Source organism: Papilio machaon, chromosome Z, assembly GCF_912999745.1.
Source record: "Papilio machaon chromosome Z, ilPapMach1.1, whole genome shotgun sequence".
In the NCBI taxonomy this organism is placed as follows: domain Eukaryota; kingdom Metazoa; phylum Arthropoda; class Insecta; order Lepidoptera; family Papilionidae; genus Papilio; species Papilio machaon.
In genome coordinates, this window is record NC_060016.1 from 947134 (window position 1) to 974125 (window position 26992).

The 26992-nt window shown below is 34.0% G+C and overlaps 2 protein-coding genes across 2 annotated transcripts in view; one reads left to right on the top strand and one right to left on the bottom strand.

The window, feature by feature from the left end:
- Positions 1 to 26992, top strand: part of LOC106715876 (E3 ubiquitin-protein ligase MYCBP2) — a 95359-nt gene that overhangs the window by 43457 nt on the left and 24910 nt on the right. The gene's annotated exons all lie outside the window — the stretch shown is intronic.
- LOC106715929 lies at positions 5226 to 26609 on the bottom strand. Its single transcript, XM_014509318.2, has 5 exons — positions 26397 to 26609; positions 12027 to 12279; positions 8402 to 8574; positions 7982 to 8274; positions 5226 to 7645 (listed from the first exon to the last, which is right to left on the bottom strand). Exons 1-5 carry the CDS (start codon positions 26595 to 26597, stop codon positions 6061 to 6063), a joined length of 2505 nt encoding a protein of 834 aa, XP_014364804.2. The 5' UTR covers positions 26598 to 26609; the 3' UTR covers positions 5226 to 6060.

The following is a 26992-nucleotide window of genomic DNA, read 5'->3' on the forward strand; positions in this document are numbered from 1 at the left end:
AACATGTTATTATCTTTGACATACATGTGTTTCGGCAATGGAAACTCACATTGAAACAGCAACACATTGACAAGTGAATATTATAAGTTATAAATTGCAATCAATTTTAAAATAACGCGTATTTTTCATTTCTTCTATTTGGATTTTCACAAGATATTTTAAGAGATTTACAATAATTTTCTACACATCAAATATTTAGACAATTTTAAAATTGATTAACGAATTGCATCTATATTAAATAACATTGAAATGTAATTTTATTATAATTTATATATGTATATTGAAATAACTATGTCAGAGCAATACATTGACACACATATGAATGTCACTACAATATAAGTCCTAATATGACGGTTTTACATTACAATAAAACCGATATTATGTGCCGAGAAAACATACAGCATTGCTTATGAAGACGCATTGTATACTTAGCTTAAATTTCGCGGTCTTTCGCCGTTGACAGTTGGTATCAGCTACGGTTGGTACTACCTGTTCTGTTGCTATTTCACTCGCCAGCCAGGACGAGGCAGCCGATGTCATTTGCGGAGCTCATAGTCGTCTTCACCAGGAAGAACTTCTGGCAATGCTGTATGTTTTCTCGGCACATAATATCGGTTTTATTGTAATGTAAAACCGTCATATTATATGCCTCAGGAAAACATACAGCATTGCTTATGAAGACGATGTGTTTGTTATCTGCTGGTGAAATACATGTAAAACACAACGCTATGATGATTAATTGCATGGTTGTTTTTCTAAAAAAAAAACAGCTTAATGAACACGTTACAACTGAAAAAAAAAGTTACACATCTGAGTAAGAGTTAAAATTAATTTATACATAAAAAATACCACCTACATAACTTAAAGTCTTGATTGGAAACTAATATATGTAAAACCTACATCGAGCCACGACACAGATACAGGAAATGGTACAAAGTAAGGGAGCTAGTGAACCATCCCATTCCAGTTTTACTTATGACCACCGGGTCAGATAGCTTAAGTCTATATTGTTATAATCGTTTAGAACCTAACCATTAAGGTCGGGTCTTGTTAAGTTACTATTTTCCTGATGGATTTCTCTTTAAAGACTATTGTGACTGAGGAAGTCCTAGATAGAATTTCAATTGTTAAACTGTCGTTTGAAATGATGTTTCTGAAGACCCATTGATTGACTATGTGATGCGTCTTTATTCGTGTTGCACGGTGGTAAAAAATTCATTCAGAAAAACACAAGAAAAAAAAATAAGATAATCATACAACAAACCTTGAACAATGTCTTATAGTAGTCAGAACCAAGTATCAGTTCTAAATTCTAGATTCGAATCTAGATAGATGGTCAGTGCAAGAATGCGATTCAAATTATTAGATTGGATCCAAATTCAAATAAATAGACTAATCTAACTAGAATGGCTTTAAAAACTTGTTTGAATGATTCATTATAGCCCTATCAGAATTTGACATGGAGTGACATAATATACTTTTAGCACAGTGTAAAGAAAGATTTCATACAGCTTGCTGTTGACGTCAATATCAGTGTTTAATCCGAAGGCTGATAGTTTATAACAGCAAAATTTTCTCTCCGTTGTCAGCAGAACATCGAATATCAATAAGTAACAAAATGTTTTTTGTTAGTGTTAAACTGAACTCATCTCCCGAAGTAGGTGAAATGCTGTATTCTCCAAGGTATTGGTATTGTCATTGTCTGTTTATGACAGTCGCAGCAAATGGTTGAATATATTCGTTAGTTGAGGCCTCCTCATACCATCCTGGATGTGGCAAGAAGATGATAGTATATTGTAAATAAGAAAATACCGCTGGAGTCAAATGAAGCCAGTCACTGAAATGGGTTTCAGTGCGTTAGGGTTCGGGCCCCTGCTGCTGCTGCTGCTGTAAAGTACTGTAAATATATATACAACTTATAAACAAGATTGCACGTCAACTTCATTTATTCCATACTTGATTTATATCTGAATTGATTTAAGCTTTCCAAAACAAAACTTCCTTTTTTTAACTTTATTATTCTCTTTGTTCATATATATTGTTGTATTTCTTATCTCTCTTCACTACATATCTTTCTTCTTCATACATTTTTACATATCCTCCGTGTTTACTATAGTGTAGCAGTATATATCTCAATTGTAATCTTTTGAGTTAAGGCACTATAAGGATTTTTATGGAATTTTCTCATATAAAAAAAATCTTAAGCTTGAATTGGTACGCTACTAAGTGCATTTAACGGCAATCTGTTTTCTGAACTCTTTTTATAATAAATTGAGAAATCAATGTTGGTTAGCATGTTCTAGTCATTTGCTTCCTTTATCATCCTCTATCATCTATTTTATTTTCACTTCAATTCATACTTTTCATAACTGCTATGTTCAATATCTTCCATAATGACCAAAGCCTCTTTTGGTTAATTATAAAATATTATCATTGAATTATGATGTATTATGTGATATTAGTTCTCAAGAAATGACAACTACTTCTATAATCCAATAACTTTATACCTTAAAAGCTATGTCCAATGTAATAATATATATGTATGCCAGTATCTTTGGAACCTTGCCTGGAGGGACACCTTTTAATGACATATTTTAGTTTTCATATTTTATTTAAATTAAGTGTAATTAGGTTTTGTATAATTGGATTCAATATATTATGTCAATTTAAACTTTAATCTATCTATCTATATATATAAAAGAAAGTCGTGTTAGTTACACTATTTATAACTCAAGAACGGCCGAATCGATTTGACTGAAAATTGGTGGGCAGGTAGCCTAGAACCAGGAACCGGACATAGGATAATTTTTACCCCGTTTTCTATTTTTCATTCCGCGCGGACGGAGTCGCGGGTAAAAGCTAGTATATAATAAAATGTGCAATATGCAATGTACCATAGGTATTAAAAGAAAAGATTCGATGAATATCATAGTTATAGCTTTCTTTCTTAGAAAAACAATAATGTTAATAATGCTTGGACGGCATACAATGTCAAAGGAATACCCACGATTTTGCGGCTTAAAAATTATCCAAGTCTGGTTAGTATGTAATGATGACTCATTTATTATTATTATTTTGACTGACGGAAAGATTGCTTTAAGTCATGAATAACTTTTTCAATAATCATAAATATCCGTTGTTGGGCAATTACAGATTATGTATTGAGAATTTGAACTTGTTACGATGTGTACGTTGTTTGAAGACTGCGAAAAAGAGGTGCTGAGTGTTCCAAAGGAGTGCTCACAAAGTAGCATGAAATATCCAACGCTTTTGTAGTAGGTAGGCTCCAAAATAATTTTGCAACTATTGCTAACAGCCATTTGAATTATCTATGTCTTTCTGGTAAAATAATCTTCTCTATTAAAGTTTAATTGACCTCAGGTAACAATTAAGCAGGTAAAACATATCTGCATCTCTTCTAGGTTACTGTTCATTAGCAGCGATAGTTTATCTTTGTCTCTTGCTTCTTGCCAAGTGTTTTGTCGATGTTAGTTACCGATTTGGTGGTTGCTGCGTCAGTTGAGGTGATACAAGTGCCACACAACCTCCGCGGTCTGAGACATAACTTGTATGGGTCGTTATAGACCAGAAGGTAGTCGTCTAGTTAGACTAGCACGATATACCTCCTCATGCAAGGTCTCCGCGACCAAGCATGTTACGGAAAAGAACAGATAGGCCGGAAAGAAGTCGTCTAGGTAGACTAGCACGACATTCCTACTCACGCTAGGTCTCCGCGAAAAAGCGTGTTACAGGAAAGAACAGATCAGGCGCTGGCGCCAACCCGGCTGCGCCAATTCGGCGATTAGTAGTTAATACTCCGCAAAGCTGGTGTGATGCACCTACGTTACAGGCCGGAAGGAAGTCGTCTAGGTAGACTAGCACGACATACCTACTCACGCTAGGTCTCCGCGACCAAGCATGTTACGGAATTTAGTGTTTTGCACCTTGGTCAAGGTTCGCTTGAATTTAATTGAAAACAAATTGTTAAAATAGTTCAGCCAACATATACAGCAGTGACTCACAGCCCACGGTCCGCTTTTTTTTTTTTTTTTAAAGTTTTCGTAGGTACTTAGATTTATTTGTGGTATTGTTTAACCATTTTGGATGTGCTATTAACGAATTCAATGTAAATGTAAATAATCCTACCTGAGTAAAGCCATTTTTAATTAGTTAGTAATGTAAATTCTAATGTAACGACCTACATGTGCGTCTTGTTTCTTTGTTATTGTTGTCCGAGCGATATGAACATAAGTTCTGCCAAAACATAAGGATGAAAGGAACAAAATAGTATTACTCTTTTACTTTTTAGGTACAAAAAGGTCCCGGACAGTTAACATATTCATTAATGTGGTAATTTGTTGGTAATTACGTTGTACTAAGGAAGAAGTGACGTACTAGTTACCTACTAGGTAAACAAATTAAATTTCAATAAATTTAAATCTATCGAAGCGTTCCTCGTCTGCCGATTCACGCTTAATTTAATCCAAAATATCTAAGAGTTCTTTTAGGACTGAGGCTGTGTTTATTAGAAAACGTTAGTGCTATTTGCGCCCTTGTTACGTGCAAATTATTAGAGCATTATATTCATATAAAGACTACCCACTAACCTGGGTTTAGATACATCGATGTGAGGGTGGTCCGATTGGTTGCGTTTTGCGTGTCGGCCCCCCTCTTCTTTTATATCGCTGTTGGATGAGCTGCTCTGCCACGAAGAATCTTCTTATGCTGTATGCGGGCGTAAAATATTTACCCGACATCTCGGCGGTGGTTTCTTCTACGGCTCCATTACTACCTTTTTGGACTATTTCGAAATTTTAAACTCTCTTAAGCAATAGAAAGAGCTTTTAGAATGCTTTATTCGAATTATGAACTTCGACACTAGTAAATGTTTAGCTATTATACATTTGTTATTACTGAGTACAGTGACGACCGCCTTGTACGAAAGTACACAACGCTATGAGCTCCGCAAATGACATCGGCTGCCTCGTCCTGGCTGGCGAGTGAAATAGCAACAGAACAGGTAGTACCAACCGTAGCTGATACCAACTGTCAACGGCGAAAGACCGCGAAATTTAAGCTAAGTATACAATGCGTCTTCATAAGCAATGCTGTATGTTTTCCTGAGGCATATAATATTGTAATATAAGATATATTTTCATATAAATAGTATTTTTGATTTAGTAATATTTTACGGTACAATCACTGTTTACTATAAATCACCACGAAAATATATTTAATTTTGGCATATGACGTAATAAATATCATTACAGCATCAATATTGTAAACAGTATATAACTTTCTTCTGAATTTCATAATATCACTATGTCAAGAAATATATATGTATATATTTATATATGAGATTCTTATAACTTTCACTAACCTTAAGAACGACAGATTATCTAGGAATTCTGGGATGGATTTAACATTTAACTACTTCAACGACACCTACAACTGCTACGAGATAAATACTTATTTCTGTGTTAAATTTAAATGCATTGAAATATTGATGTGTTTCATACACCGATAACAATAGAATATTATAGGTAACTGCTATTTGGTATGTTAACTAGTTAAATGCAATATTTTAAGCCGTTAAATATACGAAGTTTTATCAATTACATCAATTAACAATTTGTGATGCGGCGGTCAGTGCTTTTAGTAATATACATCTAGACAAGCAAGGATACAAAGCAAAGATCTTCCATAAGATAACAATCGTGCGTCAGGGTGGCCCTTATTAATTAATTACAATCATAAATTATATACAACGAAACATTACTACAACGATGTCGGGCTCGACACAATCACTCCTTCTTTTAATACAATTAAAATTAAACATAATCAATATTAATATCACAGCAAAGAAACGCTTAAGCAACGCCAAACGCTAGTATCCTGCCCGGAATGCAGTCAGACCATCGCGCAGGGATCTATTCCCCAGTAGTAGTCGCCGCGGGCATTGTAGAAGGGCGCAGGCGACGAGGGGCACTGAGCACGGCGGCGAGTCTTGCCGCCAGCCACAACCTCGTGCTCCAGCGCCGGTCGCCCGCAGGCCGAATCTCAACCGAGCTTCAATGACGTACCTTCACCGGGGTCTTGGAAAACAGGTTTCTCCGGCAGGGGTCGATTCATCATCTTGCCAGAGTTGTTAGATGTCGTTGACTTGTTAGATTTGATCGTTGAGTTATGCTGCGGGCTCTGTATAACGGTGTTGATCGATTTCACCGATGGGCTCGAGCTTGAGCTGGAATTCATTTTATCTCGAACGGCTCGGAGATATGGTCCGCGAGGAACAGGCTGCTCGGCGAGCACGTCTGGAAGGACACCAAGGAAATTTTTCCTTTCCTTATCGCAATTAGCAATTTCGGCATACAGATGCACTGCGAAATCCTTTGGTTCAAAATATTCATGCGCTAAGGCAGTTTGTCTATTGTAAGGTGACAGCGGCAATAGCTTGTCCAGGGATGGTGTCCGGGTTCCCACACTGATCATGGGCTTCTTGTTTTTCCCAATTCGCGGTGAAGTATTTTGAAATGGTAATTCATAAATATTTTCCTCTACGTTCACTATGGTGGGAGAATTCGTATTGCAGCTTTCCTCTACTTTGATCAGTTCGTACAGGTGTTCTATCATTTCTCGTGCTTCGACATAATTCTCTGGGTCCTCTAATTTTTCTTTCAAGTTTTCCAACAGCTCTTTAGTTAATTCCTCGGGCAACGTTTGAGTCATCTTGTCATCCATAGGTACAATCTGGTCTGTGAATGTATTGGGTAAAGCGGTCTCCTGCATCATTTCTCTCGGCTCGTTTAAACGCCGCCGTTCAGAATATTCATGTATAGACAGTTGGGAAATTGACCGCGCGTTATCTAAGCCATTGTTTACACCACACACTCTTTCACAAAAAGAGCCACAGGGCGAACTTGAAGAAAGAATGTTTTTGATGCTGAGGCAGTAACCCCTTCTCCTCATGCATCTTATTAAACTAATAATCATAACAATGATTACACATCCTAAAATAGTGACTATTACAATGCCAATTACTTTTTTATCTCTATCGCTCAAGCCTTCATCTTCAATGTGTTTATGAGGAAATCTTGGGTTCTTTATTTCAACTGCTTGACCTTGGTTTTTACTGCGATATGCTTCGCATTCAATATTATCCTGATCCGTGCAAACTTTTTCTTTGAACTTAGTAAATTGCATGTTCTGTTCGGGAACGTTGAAACATCGAGCAAAGACTTCGTCCACAGTGCAATAACTGTCATGTTCAAAAGGTTCCCCGGACTTATATCCTAAGGCTTTTCCTAAAAAGTCACTAAAGTTGCAGTGACAAGGATGACCATAGTAATTGTATCCGTAGGACACCAACGGAGCGATCATTGTGTAGGCATTGCCGATGAAAACCAGGCTGTTTTCGTGTAATGTTTCGATCTCATTGTGGCTAAATTGAAGTTCGTGAGGGGTTGAACCCGGTGCTGTAATCGAAAATGGTGGTAAATTGTCAAATGAGTTTCCAGTTATGTAAAATTTGTTACAAGAAGTTAGGACAAATCCTTTTTCTTGAAAATGGTGAAACTCATTGTTTTCAAATGTAACAGCGGCTATAGCCGTAGCATTGATAGCTCCCGTATCGACGATGTTGATTCTGAAAACAGAACAGAAATATTCATATTTATACAAAATATTTTGGATATGGTTTGTTTTGTTGAGTGTGTATATCTCATAAATGAACAAGGCATATTGTTCATTGAACGAATGACCGGTAGACCTAATGAATCTAGAATGTCAGCCCATACAGGACAGCGCAACGTAGGCAGACTTCCCACAAGGTAGTAATGTGGTCAAGGTTGAAAGCGACAAAGATCTTTCATATGAGTCTTGGAAAAGGTTTGCATCTGTTTTGTTTGGATTTATTTTTGAGGACACATTTGAAATTGAATTGTATACTAAGTTTGTGGGAATGAAAAATATAATAACTCACTGGTTATTTGTAAATTCAAGCTTTACAATTGCCGATTGCAGAGCATTTGAAGAAAAGTGATGAACTTTGCTCTGATGTAGCCGCAAGTAGTTTATCATCGACTTCTGTGCGAATGCTTCTCCTTCAATGTCACGAATGGAACAGTTAATTGCCATAACGACGTTGAAGGTGTTCGCAGAAAATGCTCCCCAACGAATGATGCTTGTATCAACTGATTCCATTCTGATTTCTGCGGCCGATGAACCAAAGGCTTGTTCCGGAATTTCTGGAATCCCGACGTTTTTTAATTTCACCTGTAACGAAAGACGCTTAATTACAACACACATTACAACAGTTTATATTCGCCCACTTCGCATAGCAAAATTATTTCGCATAGCAGCGACGCGTCGAAATGTTTTGTTATAGTATTGTGATACTAACCGTCATCCCGGGGCCGTGTTCACCAACATTGGCCGCCGTAGGGTCCAGAGTGAATGAGCCCTTGCCCAGTTGGAGTTTGCGTACGTTAGTGATTTCCATAGAAAGAAGCCAAGAGAACGCCTCGCCTTCAAACGACACAACATCGCAATTTTTGATCGACACCGAAAGTGGGCCTGAAATAAATGAAACACTACAATTAAACTACATCTACTACGCCACATAACACATCAAGCACTTTTGCTACGCAATAATCTGAATGTGGCGCTACAAAGAAAAAAACGAAATTGTACAATTTTGATGTTTTGATTTGTTGCTATAAAACATGCGGCTACTGGATTGTATTTAAAGCGTAACTTGTCTAAGACAGTTTTCAAGCTTTTGTGTTATGCGCAGTAAGCGTCTCGTGAGTCATTATCCTGTAAAACACGAATACTGACTCGGGGAAACGTGTATTTTTAGACGTCGGACCGCGGACGGCCGCACGCTGCTCCCTCGTTGGCTACCTATGTCCTCGATTTGGAAAGGAATTGATGAGCTATCTTCCGCGACGCGATATTTTCAATTGATTCGATTTGTTGTAATCGTAATGACGAATTTATGTTTTGCTGCTGATTTATCCATGAAGTTTGTGTACCTATAAAATACGTAAACATCCACATGTTGAATGAAAAAGATAACGGTGTACAAGTGAGGAACGGGATAACGTGGTTAGCGGCCGGCCGTGTGCTAGTTGAACTCCGAGATAAACGGACAGCTGGTGGCTTTTAGAAACGAGTCGGCTTGCGTAGAGCAAGTTCGATACTGCAGATGAAAGCCATCATGCTAAACAAACAGGTTCTAAATATAATCGCCGGTGTATAGGACACTGTGTAATTCTATGACTTCTAAGGAACTTGTAATATTCCTGTAAAACAGTAGTAATGCTTGTTAGTAGCTCGTTTATCTTGTCACAGTTAATGTCATTGATTACACGTATTAGTGGAATGCATTGTTAATAAATATTATGTGAAAATATGTTGTTTTTTGTGTAAATGTACTGTACAGGACTGTACTTCAGAGGACACAAATAGTTGACTTAGTCATCGAGCCTCAAGTCTGCGGCCGATGTGTACACGACGATCGTGTTCTTTGTACACGCTTGTTTGTAATTTAAAACATAATTGTACACAAATTATTACTCAAAAGCATTTCGGTTCATTGTAAACCAAAAACATTGTGGTTCTAAAATCACTTCAGTGGACATGTCATTGCAACGGATATTAAACTCAGTTATTTACAGTAAAAAAACTCAACGACCGGACCTTACTACGCGGAAAGGTCACCTAGGTGTGTACAAATATTGCGTGCAAATATTTGCACTTATGTTTTTTATAATTGCAAATAGCCCCTTGTCTGCATTTATTGGTATGATTGCATTGTGATATGTATCAAATTATTATACGTAATGCATTAATGTCACATTTAAACGCACATATAATTACATAATTGTGATATACTTTTATATAAGGTACCATTTATAAAAAAAGAGAACCATTAATTACGATCAACAATGTTATGATTCAGTTTGGTATTTAAAGACTCGCAGGTACAGGTTAGTTTCGTATTGTTTACGGACAGCGCCGACACTCTCTGTTCCCGGTTCCCGGCGTACGATGAGGGATGCAGCGATATTGTGCGCATTCCTACCTACAGCTATGCAAGATATTTCTCTGGTTGCTCTATGAAATCCAATTATTGCTCCGAGATATCGTTAGATTAATACAAGCAACATATTTTGAACTATGCAGTTTAAACATTGATAATCTTATTGGTATTTTTAAATGTCTTTAAAAATAATTCAGCGATTTAAAAATTACTTAAAATTGTAGATTTCTAATCTTACTAATGTACATATAGAGACCTCCATCAGTAAGTGTTTAATTTAATGAAGTTTTCGTTATCTTTGCTTGAGCAAAAAGTCTATACATTAACTTTTTGCGATACATCCAATTACGAATTCGTAGAACATAATAAAAACAACTCGTCTAATGTCACTAACAAAAGGATATTTATAGTTAACCGTATTAACGTGTAAAAAATATTGTGTTTACTGCAAAATATGAAACGTCTTCTTGTTTTGCGAGAAATCTAATTAAAAAAGAAAATATTTAAGAAATTAGTAATCATGCAATTAAGAACTACGTACGAACTAGTTATATTAAAACGTGAATAAAATGTATAAAACTAAACTTACACTCCGATTTAAGTTTTTAATAAATATTTTATAAACTTTATCTTAATCGATAAAGGAAGCGATTGCTTCTTTCTGTGATATCAACTTCCTCACTTAGAATCTTGGCTACTTAGCGCAGATCTACATTAAGGACACTCCTTAGTGACAAACGGTTGTGGGAGTTAGTATGTATGTCTCTGTGTATATTCTAAATACGGAAGCGTAAGTGACGAAGCTGCATTCAGTGGTTGTTTTGTTGAAGTGCGTCACATCGCAGCTTTAATGCACATGTTGGAGAAACACAGGCACATTTGCTCTTGCCTAATATACTGTCCACTACACTGTTTAGTGTAGAACAATATTAAGTCAGCCTTTCAGCCTTTGGCATTAGGGAAATAATTGATAAATTAAATAAAAAAATATTAATCTAAATCTAAAAAAATGTTTAGTTTTACTAGGATTAGGAAAAAGATTTTAAAACATATTTTTAAGAAACTTTCAAATAAACTAGAAACTCTACATTTTTTTTTGATTTAAAAATATAATTTTTTACCCTTTTGATAGTACTTATTAAATTAATACGGGGCCTGCAGTTGAGATTGGAAGACGGCTGATATAATAGAGTCCGTCCGGTTGTATTTAAGGCTCGCCATCTCGCCGAGCAAACCGGTTGACTGTGAGTACGCAATAACACGTTTCTACTGTCGCCTTACATATATTTTAATCTTGTGACATACAAACGAAAAGAAATTGTACGCTTATTAGCAGCAAAATTTATTAAGAATCCCGCAGACCTTATAATAAAAAACAATAATAGTTAGTTATAATTTTGAGATGCACTGCATAAATATTCGCAATAGCAACGTTTTTGTAAATCTCAATGAAGCCAAAAGGGCATTTCGCAAGCGGCTCACGCGTCGTAACGAAAATGTTAGGGAAGTAGATAGTGGAAACGGACTCCTTTCGGAGCTCCTTATAGATTACACAATAAATCTACGCCCAATTCACGTTGGTTCGCTAAGCATACTAATCAGTCGGGTGCATAGCATTGTAGGAGGGACCGTTCAACTTTATTATTGCAATCAAAGTAACTGTGGTGTTTTTTAATCGTCAAATTGTAATAATTTAAAATAAAAATATAATTAAATTATTCACCGGTCCAATAAATGATGAAACAGTTTTAATATTTACGTTGCAACGTAATTACAATAACCCAAATCGCTTTAGCTGTCTTATTTTCAAAATAATAGAAAAAACTCGCTGTGCAGTATAACAGTTAGTTTTACTACCTAAACACAAGTACAACAACTGTTACATCTGTTTTTTTTTTTTTTTTTTTTAATGATAACTAGATGACATTATTTTGTACTGGTGTTCCGGCAGTGGAAATTCAATAAACAAAAGTAAATTTACCTTTGATACTGCTAAAGGTGTTTTCTTCGATGCGTAGTACATCACATCGGTCGATGTCGAGCATGAGACTAGTAATGGTCAGTTTGACGCCAGTGAACTTTCTCATCAGGATAACTTTGGAGTCATAGATCTGAATGAATCGCGCGTCAACGAGACGGCTCAGTGAGTTGGCACCTAACTGCACCGCTTCCGCACCGGTTATGGTCAACGTCGAAGTCGAGGAAGGTAGATCTCCCTCCAGTATGTCCAATTTCTGAAAATTAATTTAAACATTACAATAAATTTATAAGAAATTTTACACTACATTATCTAAATTCATAGAGAAATATCTCTCTTTGCGTATATTGTATTGTTATTTTAAGTAGTTGCATTGTCATTTTATTGGTATGGTATGGTATGGTGTGGTATTTATATATAGGTATATATTTTTATTAAGATTCGTAAGGCACGTATTAGAACACTCGAAAGAATAATGAAAAATGTTTTGTAGCCAATGCTCGATACTTGTATGTAGATATTTTTAAATCAATCCCCCGACTACAAGTTGGAGAAAGGCGAAGCTAATAAAAGCTAAGATTTAATAAATTTTAAATTTCTCCACGTTACATCGTCTACTGTATATTCCGTTGAAACAACAAATGTAAATCTTGACTCATCAACTCTTTAAGTAACTTTAATAAAACGACATTTTCGAGATGTTACCTTGAACATCGACCATCAAGTCGTGTTCCACTTCATTACTCATACATGTATCGACAGTTGCCGTGAGTTTCAATATGTCGTCACGCTTGGACAAAATATATCGTTATCTCTGTTATTATTTTGAAAATAAGAGAAATGGCAATTTTTTTATACAGATTTTCATATAGTGGAAACTTAAATCTTGGAATATTATCGAGACTAGTTTTGTTTAACTATTAATTAAATGTCACAGTTACTTGAGTCACATTTGTTTGTAATAGCAAGAGTTAAGGTAATTAAGAGTTAAGTAATGTAAGAAGTGATTTGCGATATCAAGTTATGAATTAAATGTAATATATTATATGTTATACGGTACATCTATTGTTTTGTAGAACATATATATGTGCGTAATAATAAACTACATATTGTTTTTTTTTGTATATTATTATTAAGTTTATCTTGAAACTAACTGTCACTCGTGACTCAGTCCGCGCGGTATTAAAAAAAACTTAATTTGTAGTCTATGTGTTCATTCAGACTATGTTCTACATATATGTCAAATTTAATCGAGATCCGTTCTGCAGATACCATTAGATAATATTAGTAAGATGACAAAAATAAAGTCAATTCCTACTTAAGTCGACAAAATAATAAATATTTTAGTGCATTAAATTTTGATATGTGTGGATGTCTGAAAATAACTAATTGACGCATCGATACTTAAGATTTTGTTTGTTATTTGAGATGATTTATGTATATAGATTTTTTATAAAAAAATTAACGTATTTACCCCAAGTGTTGTACACGATTAAAAAGTAATTTATAAAAAAACCCAATTTCAAACAAAATGCACTCAAAAGTAACCTAAAAAAACCAATTTCAAACAAAATGCACTCAAAAGTAACATAAAAAAACAATTTTAAACAAAATGCATTCAAAAGTACCACAAAAAACAATCTCAAACAAAATGCACTAAAAAGAAACAAAATAATGACATGAAAACTTCTTTCTTTCTTTCTTCTCTCTTTCAAAAACCCTCTAAACTCTAAAGAAAGTTCTCTTCTTTCTTGTAACATGTCTATATTGTATAATTATTGTTATTTCGCAGTCGGTGTCGGCCGAAGTAAATATAATATTATACATTTTATATTTGAGATGTATGAGACATACTTACGTTTATGTCCCTACTTAGGCCGAAACCGACTCCAAAATAACAATAATTATACAATATAGACATGTTACAAGAAAGAAGAGAACTTTCTTTAGAGTTTAGAAGGTTTTTGAAAGAGAGAAGAAAGAAAGAAAGAAGTTTTCATGTCATTATTTTGTTTCTTTTTAGTGCATTTTGTTTGAGATTGTTTTTTGTGGTACTTTTGAATGCATTTTGTTTAAAATTGTTTTTTTATGTTACTTTTGAGTGCATTTTGTTTGAAATTGGTTTTTTTAGGTTACTTTTGAGTGCATTTTGTTTGAAATTGGGTTTTTTAGGTTACTTTTGAGTGCATTTTGTTTGAGATTGTTTTTTTTTGAAGTCGGCTATTTTTTTTTCTTAAAATTTTTGTTTTATTTCACAATTTTTTGTGAATTTGAAGTTCAATTACAAATTTCCTTAATACATATAAAGACATAAATAAGACAAATAAAGAAAAGGACTTTCCTATTTGATATGTGTGTACTTCAATTCAAAAACTAATTTAGAATGCAGCAGATAACCGCTTATCCTTTAAACAATGAAATAATTATCAAAATCGGTATACAAATTGAAAATTAACGAACTAATACATCGTAGCGTGCCTTTAATTTTGTCCAGCCGCGCGCCGCATTAGCATTTTTCGAATGCGCGTAGTTTTTAATTATTTAATATCTCCCAAACTATTGATCAGAATTACATAGTTTAAAGGCTAATGTAATCTGCATTTAATACTCTAGCCATCAAACATATTTATTTGGATAAGGATTCATATCGAATGTAATATAATAGCGCCGTAAGCTTACGACGCTGTTTTTCGTGTGCATTTTAATCGAAGTTTGTTCACAATAACATGGTTTTTGTGAGACATCCATAGATGATAGATATATGCCACCGAAGACTGTTAGTTAGCAAATTTAAGGATCTATAATTACTCCATACATCATTTTTATGTAAGTCATATAGTTTGACCTACGTAAGCCCAGAAAGCAAAATTGTGCTTTTCGTGTAGCATTTTTCGTTTCCGCGTAATTTTATTCTTACGATATCTCCTAAACTATTAGACAGAATGATATAGTTTCAATTGCAAATATAATCTACATTAAATTCTCTTGATAATGAACATGTTTATTTACATAAGGGTTAATACTGAACTTGAATAATAGCGTCGGAAATAGGGCATGAATTTAATTGATGTTTCTGAAGAAAAAAATGGTTATTGTGAGAAAACTATAAAAGATAGATATATGCTATCGCGGACTTTTATTTAGTACATTTAAAGAGCTACAATTCGCCATACATCATTTTTATGTAGGTCCTATAGTTTAGCCTACGTAAACGCTGAAAGCAAAAATGTCCCTAATTTTCGCAACAAATTTTGAAGCTATATTCAAAATCTACTAGTCTTCTAGTTATTTAAAAAAAAAACAAAAAAATGGGACCCACCTGCAAGCACTTCCTTTCGATTAAAATATTTTTCATCAAAATCGGACCACCAGGGGCGGAGTTTCGCGGTAACACACATAGAAAAAAAAAAAATACAGTCGAATTGATAACCTCCTTCTTTTTGAAGTCGGCTAAAAATCAAACATCAGAGAGTGTGAATAAGGGGGCGTCCATAAATTACGTGAGGTGTTTTTTTTAATTTTCTGCCCCTCCCTCCCCCCCTGGTGAGATGTCGTGAGATTTTATTCAACCCCCTCCCCCATCTCCCAATCTCACGTGAGATTTTTCAAAATGTGAGTTTCTTACGTAAACGCGTTGGATTGTCATTGTAAAAAGAAAAAAACAAATTTGCTTCGTGCTTTTATTTACGACTAGTTATGACTAGTAATCAATGTTGCTGAGAGTTTAATTATAAGTGTAATAAAAATTTAACAATAGAATACTTAAATCGTAACTACTTAGATTAAAAAAGAGTATCTACTCTAATTCAGTCCATGGAGAATCATGCACGGTCTCAAGAGAGACTATTGGAACCAACATGTCCATATGATTTTCAGTAAAATCATCTGATCCTTCAACTTCGTTCTGATCTAGCCACTCTAAGCCATTGGCACTTGCACAAAGTTGCATTAGCTCGTCTTGTGACAATCCGTGAGGGTCGCACTTTTCGGAACAATAAAAGAAATAAAATTTTATTACTATTTAATAAAACGTTCATTTGGCTAATCAAGTGGAAGAGGAATTAAACAAGTAGGTTAGGTTAGGATGTCTCGTTGAAACATCTTTATACTATTTATTTATTAAAAGATTTTACTGTGAAAATATATTTGAATATATTATAAACTAGCTTTTACCCGCGACTCCGTCCGCGCGGAATAAAAAAGAAAGAAAACGGGGTAAAAATTATCCTATGTCCTATTCCTGGTTCTAAGCTACCTGCCCACCAATTTTCAGTCAAATCGATTCAGCCGTTCTTGAGTTATAAATGGTGTAACTAACACAACTTTCTTTTATATATATAGATAATTGATGAATATTAATTTTTTTCTTTGAAATTATTTGTTTTAATGACTTAATATTCGTATTAAAAACACATATTAGTATTTAAGAAAATTTTATTAAATACTAATAAATTTTTATTAAATACTAATAAAATTTTATTCACATGGAATATAATTTTATTACTATTAACTAAGTTTTCTTTTCAAGTCCAAATAAACTTTTTTATTACTGTTAAATAAAATTTTCTCTCAGTGTATAAAACAAATATGGTGGTTTGACAGTAAGTAAATGTATAACGTCGAAGTATGAATGAAATTATTTTGTATTGAACGAATTAGTGAATGATCTTTATCGTATTACGATTACGCTTAAGATTAAATCTTATGCATGTGCAATCTGGATTAAATGGACCAAAATAGTATAATTTTTTTTTGTTTCAATCAGAAAAAAAATTGCGTGATATTTGCCGAGACCCCCCCTCCCTCCAACGTAAGTTTAGATGAGATTTGACTCGACCCCCTCCCCCCCTTAAACACCTCACGTAATTTATGGACGCCCCCTAAGTAAAATACAATTTTTAAACATTCAATTCTATTTTCACGGTACAACTGCGTCGTAGTAAATTGATGTTATATGTATTGTTATAATGGCAAGTAATTTAGTGTGATGTATCCCGGTGGTCCTCGGAGATGCAGTACGGATACGGGTCACTGATTGAATTAGAGCCAGAGGCTACATTGTAAAATAAAGTGACGCTACACTTTTGACTTCTAATATTTTGCTTTTAAGATTTAATAGTGAAAGTATTTCCATTCTTAATATATTGTTTGAAGTAAGGAAAACGTAATTATGTAATTAGCGCAAATTATTGTAGAACAATACAGATGCATATGAATTTAGATAACGAGAGTTTAGAACTTATTTTAGTTAAAATTGAATAGATTTCAAATATTTGTTAAGTCAAATGTAGCATCAATTTGTGTATTGTTGATAAGGCTCGGTCCTTTCTATACGAGTATGATAACTGTTATCGAGTCCATTATTCATAAGCAATGCATTACCGCTGACTCACAACTTGTTTCTTGTCTGTCGTTAGAAACGTCTTCCCCTCCCGTGCCCCCCAAATATAAATATACTCATTAACCGTGGTTTTCCACTGCCGGAACACTCGTTCATAAACATATTATCATCTCTCTCATTTTCTTTGGATAAATTGAGATAGATATTTTTTTTCGTGCTGTAGAAGCTGACGGTACTAAATATAATAATAATCCGAATATTCTCTCATACATTATGTTATCTATTAAATCTTACTAGTTTTTATTGGTAATTATAAAATTGTTAATCTTTAAAAGTAATGTATAAGAATTAATATAAACATATTTAAAGGAAATTAATTTTCAAAATCTATATATTTTCTTGCATCCAGTTAGATGTCATATACCTACGTCATTTCGAATCGCAAATCATCGACGTAATGATAAAAAACAACGTATTTTCTGGGTAACGAATCAAAAGCAATGCAGTGAAAATTAACTGTAACATTCAATGAAGGACTGTGTTTTGTTTGGAGCTCATCTGAATTGGGTCAATCTGTGATTTTAACTCGGTATGACAACAAATAAAAAATAATACAATATGAAACTTTCAGTTTTATTAAAAAGCGTTGTAAGGTCATTTTATATCTTTTAATTAGTTATTATAACATACGTGACATGTTAAAAATGTATGTTACATTATATAGGTATATATACCTACTAGCTGTCGCCCGCGACTCCGTCCGCGCGCAGTTAAAAAATGGGGGGGGGGGTTTATGAAAAATAGATGTTGGCCGATTCTCAGACCTACTGAATATGCTCACAAAATTTCATGACAATCGGTCAAGCCGTTTGGGAAGAGTACGGGAACGAAAACTGTGACACGAGAATTTTATATATTAGATATATAGTCTTACGACTAATCTAATAGATAAAATACTGTTACTACGCAACTTTAGAACGGTCGGATAGATCTCTATGAAATTTGGAACAGACATAGGTTTCCAGTCTAGAACACCGACACACAGAAGATTTTTAATAGCACGCGGACGTAGTCCCGGCCAACTAGTTACTATATATAAATTCGATGTAATTCGTTTATAATAGACACCATATGAAGTTCGGTTTTCAATTGGTGTAGTGAACTCAAGGAGTGAGAAGCGGCCACAAAAAGAATATGCAGATGACACGTCCGCTCTCACATACGCCACGCCAAATAAAAATAAACACACAGACAAGCCGACCGAAGCCAATTGGGTGTCGACTTTGGTGGCTACTATTCCCCGACAGTTAGAAATGAATAATGTAACAAGTACAATTGTTTTAGACATTTTATACATCGTTTCCGTTTTCTTATATGCTTTTCCTTGATAACTAAAATATGTATATAAAGATAGTTCATTCAGTTCGCTGGTCAACGCTTAAAATTGTCGTACTTGTATCGTATACGCAACTCGACCGATGACTCAGAATTGGGTCTGGGCAGCTTTGTTTTGCAACTACATACCAAGTTGCGTTCGCCTTTTACGGCCTTACGACTGATGACCGCGATATTGCTGCTTCACGACTGATACTTCAGACTTGTTCGACAGAATATATTGTTTTTTCAAGGGTATCTTAATAAGTTGACTGTAGCGTAAACGACCGACCGATTTTAAAATGAGAAATGTTTCTCATTTCATATTTTTCCCTGGAGTGTTGCAAGGTTAATTGGACTCCTTAGTTTTTTTAATCTTTTTAAGATTCTTCTATAGAAGTAGTAATAAAACAGCAATAGGTCGTCTAAAGATAATTAGAGCAAGGGCGCTACACTCAGGGACGTACTAGTGTACAAATTCCCTGTGACACTCGAATAAATGCAATTTGTTATATAAAACCAATCTATACAAATGTTGAATTGGTTTTAATAGTGAAATGGAGTATTTCGCTGAACAATTTAAGATTAACTGAGATTATTTCGACTAGTGTGTGTATATGTATAAATACTAGGATACTATGTATACATATTCATACCCGCTTTGAATGTAATATGAACAATGCTCCACTATGTATTTATGGTGTGTAAGTTTATTTGAACAATGGATAGGCGCGTTCATGGTACTGTTGTTCCATTTAATTAACATACATAATATAATATATTTTAAATTTTATTATAATCCAGCAAAAAAAAAATATAAGCACTAATTCAAAAAATTAGAAAAATATTTTTTTTTCGTAGCTATCGTATTTTATTTTCGTATTAAGGTATAAAATCCTTAGAGATATAGTGCTCAATCTCCTGCAAATTAGTCTTCATTTAGGCAAATTTGCAGCGGAAGGCGACAAGCCATCTCGGCCAACTAAATCAATGGACCGGTCGTGTTTATTATGCTTTATGTCGATTCCATTTAAGTCTAAATTTGCTTGCAGGCTTACTCTCGTCTCTAGACAAATAATGGTCCCGAGTTCAAGTGTAACAGAGCCATTTGAGAAGCCACAGAATTGACGTTGATTTTCAATTTGATGACCTGAGTTCATCAGGCCAATGTACATTCGAAACCAATAAAGAACTGTGTTAAAAAGATTCGCGATATGGGTTTTGATATTTCTATTACGTTTTTTTTATATTGAATACACATTACATAACGACTGATGATATCACTGCTTCTACCGCCTTTCACATATATTAATAAAGTTTTTATCTTTCAGTTTTTAATGGAATACCATTTCAAAGGTGTAGTCTAACATACCCGTAATATGACAGCAAATTAATATAGTATTTTAAATAAAAACAGGACATAATCTTTGACTAAACTTGTAAATATTTCACAGTTTGTGAAAGCATCGTAGTAACAGTCATATTATTTTTTTAAAAATTATTTAATTAATTTTACATGCAACACTATTATAATTTAATATTATTAATAGTTGTTATAATGATTTTTTTTACTAGTTAGAATAATAATTAAGTTACGAGCGTGTACGTCTGCTAGAGGTCCGCTCGGAAGTCACTAACGCTTTGTATAGGTAATTATAATCATTTGCCGAGTGCAAGGAGACCTCGACCACTTTATTGTCTGTGCAACCATTAAGTCTTGTTCCTAAATAATATGAAACATGTTTAAACAAGTTACGTTTTATCATTTTTATTTTACATGCACAATTATTTTTTAACGTTTCACATCGCGGACGTAGATTTTTTTTAACACGACATGAAATTCAACATAAAAAGGCTTCCTTCATAAACAGATGACATTCGGGTTTTTAAAGTTCTTAAAAAATACAAAAATCTTTTTTTTCTTGTTAGAAAATTTGATTGAATGAGCATTATTTACTGTATTTATTAAATGTCTTGTTTATTACAATTTCGTATTCTTTGCTCGGTGTCACTGGATCTTACTAATATTATAAATGCGAATGTTTAGATGTATGGATGGATAGATGGATGTTTCTTTGAAGGTATCTCAGGAACGGCTGAACGGATCTTGATGAAATTTGGCACAGATCTAGAACGTAGTCTGAAGGAACACATATTCTACTCATTAAGCTTTTTTTTATTCCGCGCAGACGGAGTCACGGGCGACAGCTAGTATGAAATAATTATAGCACTGATAAATGTATTAATATAAGTATGACTAACACGTACTAAAAAGAACAACAGTTTATTGTCCACTACACGTTTCTACATCGATTCTTAACTGAGAAATGTTTCAACAATGACTTGATATTTAATTTTCATCTCTATGCAATGCTAATTGGGTTTAAATTTGAAGTAATTATGCGAAAACGTGACATGGTAATGTGTTCTAGTTATGTTTAATATGTAGGTATTATGTAGTAGATATTAACTAATGCAACAAACTTAGTAATTATCGCGCATACTGACAAATCTAGTCCATTGATTATTTTATTTTTAAATATTTTTTTTATATTTGACATGCCTTAAAATTTCTCACATTACAAAAAGCAGAATAGTCTATTGTTAAAACAATATAACTTGATCGTATACGCAGTGCGAATACAAAAGTATTTGAATTACTCAGAACTCATTTCTCGGTGTCTTGTGTTTTATGTAAAGTAGTTTTTTATGTGAAATTTTGATATGTTAGGGATGATAGGTGCGGTGGGATGGGGGAGTCGGGAGTTGAGGCGTGCAGGGATCCGACTATAGCTGCATTCGGCTCGCCTGTAGCTTTCATTTTAATATTAGATTCACATTCCCGGAATGCGCCCGTTCTCGTCGTGCAACGTGAATGGGCATCTCGATTAATAATGTTTGAAAAGTTTGTTTAATTCTCCAGTTGCCGCCTTAATTAATATTCGTCCCGTAAGGTCAATCCGAAAAATATTTTAATCTATTTAAAAAAAACGGAGAACTAAAATGATTTGAACGCCTACTGTAGGTAATCTGTTTCGATTCCTATCTTTAGATCAGTTAAATTTAAACCAAATGAATCAAAAATTTTATTTAAAAATTCCTAAGATAAGGAATAAGATCGCTTATTGAGTTAGACGTTACCTTCTAGTGAAATATTCTGTTTCGAGTCTGTGGTGTTTTGTTTGTATAATACTTATTAATGATTAAAGTTATTTGACTGATATTAAATTATCGGTTGTGTTTTGATATTATCAGTGTGTTCTATCGATTGTAAAATAGGTCAAGGATATCGTGTTCCAATTCAAAAAGCCAAGTCCAAATATTATTAAAATTTACTGCGTTGAATCAATATGACAATTACATATTTCATATTGACCAAACGTTAATATGAGATATATGTTTTCATTAACTTTGTATTACCTTTGATTACGTGTAATACAACTCTACAACGTAATTTGTATATATGATACTTGAACGAACGGTAAAGTTGTTAAGTAAGAAATTTTAAGCAACATAAAGTGATGTATCAAGTTTCGTTTTGGAGCTTCTTCGTTTACTTGCCGAAATAAAAGACGTACCCAGTGACGATAATGACGGAGAAAGTTTACAACGTAAGCTGTAGACAGACGAACTGTCGAACACTTATCTATATGTATGAAATATAAACAGGCATACAAGAGTAGCAGAGAGAAAGCTGTTAATGTCGCAACTATTTGTCATTATAGAAGTTTGGGATTCAATTTACATTGTCGATACACTTATGCAAAAACATATTTTCATCCCTCACATTCTCCTTGAAGTAACTGAAATAACAACATGTTTTAGTTTAGTTTTTAATCGTTTCTTCTATTTTATTTTAAAGAAAAGAAAAATACAGTATATTCCACAAATGCACTATCGAATCCATAAGGAAATTCATCTGTCGGCAATGTAAAAGTATGATATGTTGTTTGTTGAAGATTTGGAGAATATGAAAGTGTTAGCGACGAATATTTAATATGTCATGTGGAAGTGCGGCAGTAATCCCAACTTCACACGAAGTCAGAAAAGTGAAATAGAGCAATATGATAGTGCAGTGCTGCAATTGTGTGAGGCGCAAATTTACTTTCGAAACAGTACTGTTCTGTCAGACTGCTCTGCCCTCGTGTAGAATTATCATAACGTAAAAGTCAGGACAGCCGTTCGATGTGGTGCGACCGACTAAGCGCAGGAAGCCATCTTTCATTCGACTTTTTTTTACGGTCTGTGCCATGCGCTGCACAAACTGGCAACGAGCGCTTATTTAATCCTTATCGAGTATAGCCAACGAACAATTAGCCATGAAATCATTAACGCATTTCATATCGTTGTTATGAAATTAATAGTTGAAATATTTACTAAATTCAATATTTGATAATTTTTACGTTTTTGACACATCAAAAATTCGTACAGTCTTTTTATATCTTATATATATAAAAGAAAGTCGTGTTAGTTACACTATTTATAACTCAAGAACGGCTGAATCGATTTGACTGAAAATTGGTGGGCAGGTAGCTTAGAGCCAGGAAACGGACATAGGATAGGAATTTTTACCCCGTTTTCTATTTTTTATTCCGCGCGGACGGAGTCGCGGGTAAAAGCTAGTTTTCAATAAATATACGCTCATAACATACACACGTAAAAATGCACGTTAAAAGCAAAATTTTAACCAACTCTTTGATTTGATGTTTCAATAACCATACGACTATGTTGTCGGTTGGTTGACGTGTTTTTTTTTTCTAAATAAATATTTGTGTGACAAATAGATACAGTCAACATTCTGCAAGTGTTTCCGGAAGCATTAATTGCATCGTTGTGGACAATACGTATAGGATGCAGATGCGATCCCCATTCTATTGCTATAGACAATGCGCCCACAAGCCAAACAACAAGAGTAATTAACTTCCTGTTCACTTGTGGAAGGTTAAGCCCAACAACGTAATCCGGAAACCTCTTGTGTATCACAAAGTTTAAAGCTTTAAATCTAAATCGATCATGTAGCCGAATTTTATTTTTATATATGACATTTTTTTTAAATCTAACTCATCTAAACTACGCAAAAATAATTCAAAAACACGATGAATTGTTTGGAGGGCGATCGAACAATTTGTGTACTCCTTTTTTATGTAAAGTAATATCCGGATCTCAGAAGTTGAATATTAACTTAGTCTAGCCCTTTTTTCCTTAATAATTTTTACCTTATATATTACATAATTCTATTTCAAATTTTCACTAAAATAATAGCGAAACATTTGAAACAGTTTATCTTTCCCATGTTTTACTTCAATTATATTGTAATTGAATTCCATATTGAGGTTTTAATGCAGATTCTTTGTTTTCAATTTAAATTGTTACTGCTTTTATATTTAGTTTTGAATCAAAAAATAAAGTGCGTTTGTTTTGTTTGGAATGTGTAATATTAAAAAAATGATAGTACCTAATGCCTTTTTGAATTTTAAAAGATTGCTGAAAATTGTATTGTATTTTACAAAATAGCGCTGGTGGCAAAAAACATGATTTTTACAGTGTTATCGTGAAAGCTCTCCAACGTACCTCACCGTAACCTATCTTATCGACGTACTCGTTCGCTTGCCGTTTTTTCCCATTGTTCGTTCATATCAAGTTTTATATTAAGTTTTGTATATCCACATTTTAGTCGGTACCAGGCTCATAAAATAATGTTTAACCGAATAAAAAAAATAAAGAAATAACTCGCACCGATTTGAAATTACTTTCATATATAAATAACTTTCTCTTCATAATTTGTCTATTCGTAAAATCAATTAATTAGGACTCAAACAGCACTCCCTGGTATAAGAGGATTGAATGCTTTTAGCTCTGTCATACTGATTCAAATGTAATGTAATTTAAAAAAATAAGTAACATAATATATCTAGAGCGAAAGGTAAAGAGAAAAAAAATATGTTTTTGATAAAGTATTTCCGCTGAGTTGTTACTATACTTTATTTTTGAAATAAAATATGCTGTTATAGGTATTTTTCCAAATAGTATCCAATCAGGACAGACTTTAAATACAAAGTCATACAAATAATCGAAGCCTAGACGATTGTATTTATAAATACCGATAGCGGAGTATAGTGATATATCGGCGGATAGTGTCAACGGCCGCGATGCAACAAGCGAGACCGCGGGCGACAGTACCACTGCAACGAAATTATATGCACGGCAAAGCACCGGAAGTGATAGCTTACATAATTAATATACCAACATACATTTACTTTATTATTATATAAACCCAATAAATAATTAAATATATAACCCAATATTAAGAACGTGTATAGAAGGTTTTTTTTGTTTTATGTTGGCATTTGTTGGATAATAAAATTTCCATCATGCAATTTAGTAAAGTAATTTTTATATGTGGACTAGACAAATTTGCGAGTGCGCCGGACGCAAATAGATTCTTCTGTATTCGAGATTGTTGTCCTATTCATGTACGGTGAGAATGAGCGAGACAGAAGACTGGCCGTCGAGAATATTTGGGCCAAATCATTTCTGAACTGCCCAACGACTGTTTAAACTATGAAAATTCCTTCCACCTCGTGGGCCACCATATGCCGGTCATTCACACAAACAAAATAACACCCAAATAGATGTCGTATTCTCTCACAATGTCTAGGTTTTGATAGTACTTTATAAGACAAATTAATTGGAAGATTATTACAATTTAACCCTACGATACACTTATCATTGTTCCTCTATATAAACAGACATATTTAGTTACTGATAATTTCACATTACCGATAGTCTACTTGCAAGTATTTTATCGCTGTATTTATTATGTTGACAAAGAGAATTTATCGCTCACTTGCCTTTGTCATTGTCGTTTGAACGTGAATTAGTCAAACTTTAATGACTGTACAACTTAAATTAGATCTGGGCGTTGTCTAAACATAATAGTTGCTTATAAGAACTGGAGCTTGTAACAAATGCTAATAAAATATATGATATTTCTTAGGCCGTAGAGACAAATACATTTTAAATAAAAGACGTAGATACCTACGTAAGTCTGTATTATGTTAAAGTTTGAATATGTGTAGTGTATTGGAAGCGGCAAGACACTTGTTGCGCCAGACGCGATGCGGGATGGATATTACTCGCTCCCTAAAAACCGTATACAATCGGCCCAACGACCCTCAGGTAGTTTTGTCTTTATTTACAATAATAAAGTAGTGATGAGAAAAGCTTTATACAACAATCTTTATACGCCTATCGTTTCTTTTAATGCACATAAAAGTTTTCGTTCGATTATTTTTGTAATATTGTTCACAATTTATATAATTAGATAGATTTTAACAGTTCGTGTTGCCAAATCAATTTTAGTTGTAGCCCCAGATACCAGACACAAATACTGAACTAATTAAAGCGGCAAAAATGACACCTTTCGCTTCGACTATTTGTTACATTCGTTAATCTTGAATTAAATAATACTTAACTTGCTATCAATATAATAATAACCATATGGTTTAGGTGTTTGTGTCATCTGAAATATAAATGTATACTTTTTTTAAAGCTACAAAAATTGAAGTTCCGGTTTTGTGTTACAAATATTAATCGAGTGTGTTCTCGTATGAGTGAGCGTGTCACATGTGTCGTAAACAATAGAAACAGCTGAATACCTGGGTAGGCGGGACGGTGCAGTTGACCGACGTCCATGATGGGTGCTCGGACTGGGAGCAGGCGCAGTATTTTGAGTCGCATATGGAGCCATGCTCGACTCTCGCGTCGGTATCCACTGAGAGAAAAAGGAACACAAGTAACGCGGCTATGAGCGACATGTTGCCGCGCGCGCGCGAACCTCCGCGCTCCCCGGCTGTCATGCACCGACTGGCCGTTCGACAGCCGCCGGCCTGCCGATTTCTGTATCTAGGGATGTCTAGCGCCCGTACAAACCAATTATCGACATTCTTTTAATTACCATAATTTGCACTTTTGTTAATTACCACCATTAATTATATTTGAGTTGAGTATGAAATTAAGGATTAAGTGTTGTTTAGCGACTTTAATTGAAAACAATAACTAGTCTTAGAAATCATATAATTTTAATGGTCTTACCTATTTACTTATTCTTTTTACAACTGATACCGACAACTGTCATTATATTTTTTTAACGACGATTTTTATACATAATGCGGTCTGCATTAGACAATAATTAAAGGATTCCTACATTTTAATATTGAGAGATATGTTTTTATTAGTTGTTCAAGGTTTTTAT

What these genes read in the sequence shown, in the direction of transcription:
- LOC106715929 (XM_014509318.2), bottom strand. Translation starts at nt 26,597, where the DNA reads ATGACAGCCGGGGAGCGCGGAGGTTCGCGCGCGCGCGGCAACATGTCG. An exon ending in GCACCGTCCCGCCTACCCAG is followed by an intron (nt 12,280 to 26,396) that starts GTATTCAGCTGT and finishes ATTAATTTTCAG; the next exon opens with AAATTGGACATACTGGAGGG. An exon ending in CACCTTTAGCAGTATCAAAG is followed by an intron (nt 8,575 to 12,026) that starts GTAAATTTACTT and finishes CATTTATTTCAG; the next exon opens with GCCCACTTTCGGTGTCGATC.